At 33.4% G+C, this 5,693-nt stretch overlaps 1 protein-coding gene across 1 annotated transcript; it reads left to right on the top strand.

Moving 5' to 3' along the window:
* The first annotated feature begins 1,083 nt into the window (after window positions 1–1,083).
* Window positions 1,084–5,249, top strand: LOC113229991 (odorant receptor 46a-like). The gene is made up of 5 exons (XM_026463695.1): window positions 1,084–1,868; window positions 1,951–2,050; window positions 2,121–2,222; window positions 3,394–3,549; window positions 5,190–5,249. Exons 1-5 carry the CDS (start codon window positions 1,084–1,086, stop codon window positions 5,247–5,249), a joined length of 1,203 nt encoding a protein of 400 aa, XP_026319480.1.
* The last annotated feature ends 444 nt before the right edge of the window (window positions 5,250–5,693 follow it).

The following is a 5,693-nucleotide window of genomic DNA, read 5'->3' as shown; positions in this document are numbered from 1 at the left end:
ACGCGAAATCAACCTCAAACCACTCGACAATCCTGTATTAATTAGAAATCAAAACAAATTAGTGAAAAAATTACAATCGCCTAATTTTTTCTTTTCAAATTGTATCTAAAAGAGTAAAACAACCGATATATTTAATCCAACACTGCATTATTTTGAGGAGTTTATTAGTGTTCTGCTAAATGTGCTGGTATGTGTATATCTATTGCCTTGTACATTTACAAAACCATATAGAACTTCGAAAATGGATGTGTATACCGCAGTACCAAATGGCACCCTGAGAGTTATATGCAGATAAAAAACTCCAGGTCATCAAAGTGGGTGGGTTTTATTGCGGCATCAGGGTACCTCATTCCTAAAAAAATGCATCAGTTTATTATAGCGGTAATTGTGCCATATTAAATTTTTTATGTAATCAATTGAAACGACTGATTTACATAGAACAATGTGCTTTAAACAAGACTTGTAAAATACTAACAACCTCTCAGGACTGTATTACTAACATCATAGATACATAACAACTTTTGTTGCATGGTTTTTAACAATTTGTTCATTTTATTTTCGTACAAAAATAAATATATTTAAATAGATCTGTCTAAATGGTAGGTAATAACTTTGTGCAAAATGCACGACGAGGTTGGAAGCACGATGCTTGCGCGTTTGAACTACCTTAATACTAAATACAGATCTAAAATGTGTCAGACAGACAACAAAAATCGAAAAGTTTATTCTTGGTAAATTTATTATCTTTTGTAAAAAGACATGGAATTAAAGTTATTGTTTATGATGTTAGTTACTAACATCATATATATAGTCCAGCATGGTTGTTACCATTTTAAAAATAAAGGACTATAATCACACGGGTCGGAAGAATTTTTCTTTGTGTTCGATCTTATGGTGTAGTGGTAAAATTTAACTTCATAAAATAAATGAATACCATGGTAGTAAAACTCTGTAATATCGAATAAAATCATTATGCTTTACAGTTTAAACAAATTCCATTCATTTTCTTCATTTCGTCAAATTCAACAATTGGTGTCTAATAGAAATTTGATTAATTTCAGAACATCAATTTGAATTCGAATAATGGCCGTAATCAATCAAACAGACTGTTTTAATTTCAACATAAAGTTTTGGAAATTTTTGGGCATCTGGCCGTCGACAAGCTTTGGTCATTACTACAAGTACTATTCTAGAGTGTTCGTGATGACCTTTCAAATATTCTACAATTTGCTTTTTTCGCTAAATTTTTATTACTTGCCGCGGCAGTTGGATATCTTTATTGAAGAGACGATATTTTATTTTACCGAAATCGCAGTTATGTCGAAAGTTTTGACCTTTTTCTTTATGCATGATAAAATTGTCGAGATTTTTATAAAGCTGCAGAGTGATATTTTTCAACCAACGAATGAGTACGGGGTCAAAGTTATAGAGAATGCTGTGAAATTCAACGTAAGATACAGGAAAATTTTAGCTGTCGTATGTTTTATATCTAGTGTGGCACTTTTGCTGACGCCAATCATAGCGCATCTGTTAATGTCAGTGGAGTTAGTTTTACCAGTGTGTAGTTACTCGTTCTTGTCGGAAGAGATAAAGAAAAATTTTATATATCCTATTTATTGTTATCAGTGCTTTGGGATGTTTTTCCATATGTTGTACAATATGAACATAGATATATTTTTCTTGGGGGTTCTAATTTTTACAATAGCGCAGTTGGATATTCTTGCGGAAAAATTCCGTAATATAACTGATGGACACCGATTTGAAGAAACAGATGAAAGAAATGGAAATTGTAGGCATATTGGCAATGATGACAAAGAGTTAATTTCGAGATTAAACAAAGCGATTGTTCACTATGATGAAGTAAGCAAGTAAGTAATGATGATCAGAAGTCTATTCATTACTTTTTAGAACAATTTAGTTTCAAATATTTACACTTAATTGTTATTTTAGGTTCTGCGAATTGATTCAAGACACATTTAGTGTTACTCTATTTATTCAATTCAGCATGGCTTCGTGTATTATTTGCATCTGTGCATTTAGATTTATCTTGGTAAATATGTTTTTAATGAATTTCTTAAGTAGAAGTAATAGGGAATGTTATAAAAACCGTTTATTTTCAGCCTGGGTCAGTACAATACTATATCTTTCTGGTAACTTATACGAGTGTTAGGATTATCCAAATCATGGTGCCTTGCTGGTTCGGAAATCGTATTATGGACAAGGTAAATTAATTATATTATCTATAATTATATTATCTATATATATCACTATCGCCTTGAAAAGGTCCAAGTTATAACGTTTAGGAAACAAGCCTGCAGGCAGGGAATTTCACTACATAGCCGTTCGCCATATAAATGTGGAAGCGTAACTCTGCGTGCCAATCTTTGGATTATCCACAACATAGGAGTGGAATCCAAGCCTATGTCTGGTCGCCTGATGATTGAAAGAGGAAGGCGGAATTAAATCGTTTATTTCCATCGCACACTCTCCGTGATATATCCTGTAAAATACCGATAAGTAGGCAACTTTACTCCACCTATAAGCCTCTTGCCATGCTTGTCAATTAAATCCAAGGTGGCCAATTGGTATGTAGCAGAGTTATCCCAAAGGTGGCAGCAGTACTCCATACATGACCGGAATTGTGCTTGATACAGTTGAAGCAACTGTCCCGGTGTGAATAATTCCTTGAACCTTTGTGGTCAGTCTTTTAGTACTGTGTACTGAGATTATTTTAATAAGGCGTGGCCGCCGCATCGCCCCTAAAGTAGTATCTAGCACATACTTTCCTTACAATACTATTGGTCTATTCGCTCACTCTCGTAATAAAAGACCAATGTCTGTTACGCATTATGGCGAAAAAGTAATCTACTCTATTCACGGTACATATGCCGAGACGCACTTCACCGCAAAGGTTAGGCGCAGCATAACACGATACACGTAATTGGATTGTGCTACGGGCCTATAGGTAGCCATCTTATTATTATTCTATACAATTATTGTGTGAGCTTGGGTGTTGGTAGTTTTGCAATTTAACGCCTTTAAAGTTCATTTGCTTGTTATAAAAACATAAGCCTTAAGCCATAGTAGTCTAATGGTTTGACCTTTCAAGCACAGGCCATGGCTTCTAGGAATTTATGTGCGCAATTTTATTTGCAATGATTTTACCATCAGCAAAAGCTCATCGCGATGAATTCATTATTTTTTCACGATAATTTTACGACGATGTTTGCCTGAGGAGACAGCAATGTGACGTTTGAATGAGTTGATGATGATGATAAAAACATGACGTCTTGCGTGCGTATCATCACGCGAATACGCTAGATTTTTCTGTTGCCCCTGTTAAGCCTACTAAAATACTTATTAAAAGTGCACCACCAATGTTACGTATTTCAGAGCTACGAGCTTTGCCATGCATTATATTGTTGCAAATGGACGTCGAAATCCCGAATATTCAAAAGCAGCGTACGAATTTTCATGGTAAGAGCCTGTAGACCACTGACTATAACGGGAGGGAAAATGTTTTCACTGTCGTTGATAACTTTTACTTCCGTAAGTATTTCTTATTTTATTACAATCGCAATGCTATAAAATTACGTATAATTGTATAAATACAAACATTGACTTACAAATAAATGAACGACGGGTCTAATACAAAAACCACGAAAAAAATGTCCCAAGTCAACCTATTCGAAATTTAAATTGTAATGTCATCGCAGTATCGCGCTGTCAGTCGAACAAATGAAGACTAAAGCGGAGTTTGGCGCTCTGTATACGATTTTAGCGCCTTACAAGTGCGGACACTTTTTAGCGCGGACCCGACGTCCATATAATTGTAAGTCAATGAATACAAAGTAAGGAGTGACATCCAAAAAAACCGTAAAAAGTGGATATAAGAAATTAAAATAAATATCACATACGCTGCTCTGGCGGCCTACTATGAGTTTATAAGCAGCCTGCAAAGTTCCATGCAATTCACTTGACGTGGTAAAACTGAATCGCTTAAATTCGAATCTTAGAGGATGGAAAAAAATAATAGCATAAGTGACCTACACAAAGTTGAACGGGAATGGCATGACAGGAGGATGAGTTTTACTTCTTAAACGTTAATTATTGTCTCTGGCTGGCTAGCTGACATCTAACAAGAGCGAGATGGAACTACATACTAAATCATATGAAAGAAATAGACAGATGTACTTTCCTGGTGTTCATTATTAACCGATTGTGTTCAAAATGAGAATAATTATATTGTTTAATTAATTTTTATTGTTTATACTTACTACCTTGTTTTGTAATATCGGCAACGTTTCAATCATACTTTACAATTTGTCGTACGACCAAAATACATGTTATGTCTAGTCAATATCATTAAAATTAATAAGGTGAGTTTGTAATTTGATAACACAACTGGAACGTATCTTGTATTAGTAAATTTTCTTTGATTGCATTTGAAGTCAAATTTGGCACTATTTAACAGTTATTTATTATATCGATTTTCGGGCAATAAAATTATTAAAATGATTAAAATTCCATTTAAAAATTGCAATAACATTCATGCTAATAATTTATCAACGATACTCTAAAGATTGGGAACTCGAACTAAAATTTTCAAAAAAGCTCAATAGTTAATTGTATTTATTTATTGACAATTGGCTATATAGTGATAAAGATAACAAATAATTATGAAACTGAAAATATAATATAAACTTAAACGAAATTTCTAAAAAATGTAACAAAATCTAAAAAAAGTTAGTCACGGAGTAACTATGTTTGAATTGCTTATTTTTACAGATGAGACGATTTGCATGGCAAATGGCACGTCATGATACGATTTTGCTATGAAAGAAAAGGTGAACGGATTTCGAATGGGGAATGTAAACTACACGGACAGTGAATTGTTTTTGTGAGGTCGTATCGGCTTAAGCTCTAAGAGCTCATGGTAGGCCTCCTGATCCCAAAGTAACTAAATCACTATTGTTTTATGGAAATCGGAAACAGCGACGGTACCACAAATACCCAGTCCCAAGACAATAAAGTTACTTTATGTAATTGATTTTTTGGCGGTAAACAATCAGTATTTTCATAATAAGTATCACAGAGTTGAAAGCTTATAATTCCTTCAAGGCAATACTACAATAATAAAGTGTTTATGTGTCTATCTATAATTTATTTTGTTTTTATTGTTGTTACAGATATTACAAACCGCGTACTCTTTTTTCACTCTACTTTGTCACATGCGGAATCGTCTGTAATTAATTTTAAAGATTTCTCTTCTTCTTGTTCTTTTGCACTGTAAATGAAAGATGTCTCTAAGAAATGCCTTTGTTGCACAAAATTTCCATTGCTTAAACTATTTTTAAACGATATTTTAATAGCATAACAAATAGCCCTAGTAATCAAAACTAACATTGATGCAACGGTGGATAGTTCTTCAGAAGTTTTAATTTTAACAAGTCAACGTACCTTAATTACGCGACTGAAACTGAACACCAGATTGAAATTAATTTATGATTGATGAAGCTAAGATGAAATTAACGAAATTCAGATGAGAAGGCGAATTTGTTTCGAAAAGTTTCTAAATTATTTCTTCGAGCATGAGAAACGCGTGCGGCTTTTCTTGTAATGAAAGAATGGAGGACTTTATTATTTAAAGTTTCACGTTGTTAATAAATAATATACACAGTATATAAATAAAT

This window comes from Hyposmocoma kahamanoa, unplaced genomic scaffold (assembly GCF_003589595.1).
Source record: "Hyposmocoma kahamanoa isolate Upper Pololo Valley unplaced genomic scaffold, ASM358959v1 63, whole genome shotgun sequence".
NCBI lineage: Eukaryota > Metazoa > Arthropoda > Insecta > Lepidoptera > Cosmopterigidae > Hyposmocoma > Hyposmocoma kahamanoa.
The sequence above is the reverse complement of the archived record's forward strand: the minus strand, read 5'-3'. Positions and strand labels throughout refer to the sequence as shown.

Excerpts from the sequence above, each read along its gene's own strand:
- LOC113229991 (XM_026463695.1), top strand. The coding sequence starts at position 1,084 with ATGGCCGTAATCAATCAAACAGACTGTTTTAATTTCAACATAAAGTTT. Across the intron at positions 1,869-1,950 it reads CACTATGATGAAGTAAGCAA|GTTCTGCGAATTGATTCAAG; the intron begins GTAAGTAATGAT and ends TTGTTATTTTAG. Across the intron at positions 3,550-5,189 it reads CGTTGATAACTTTTACTTCC|ATATTACAAACCGCGTACTC; the intron begins GTAAGTATTTCT and ends TTGTTGTTACAG.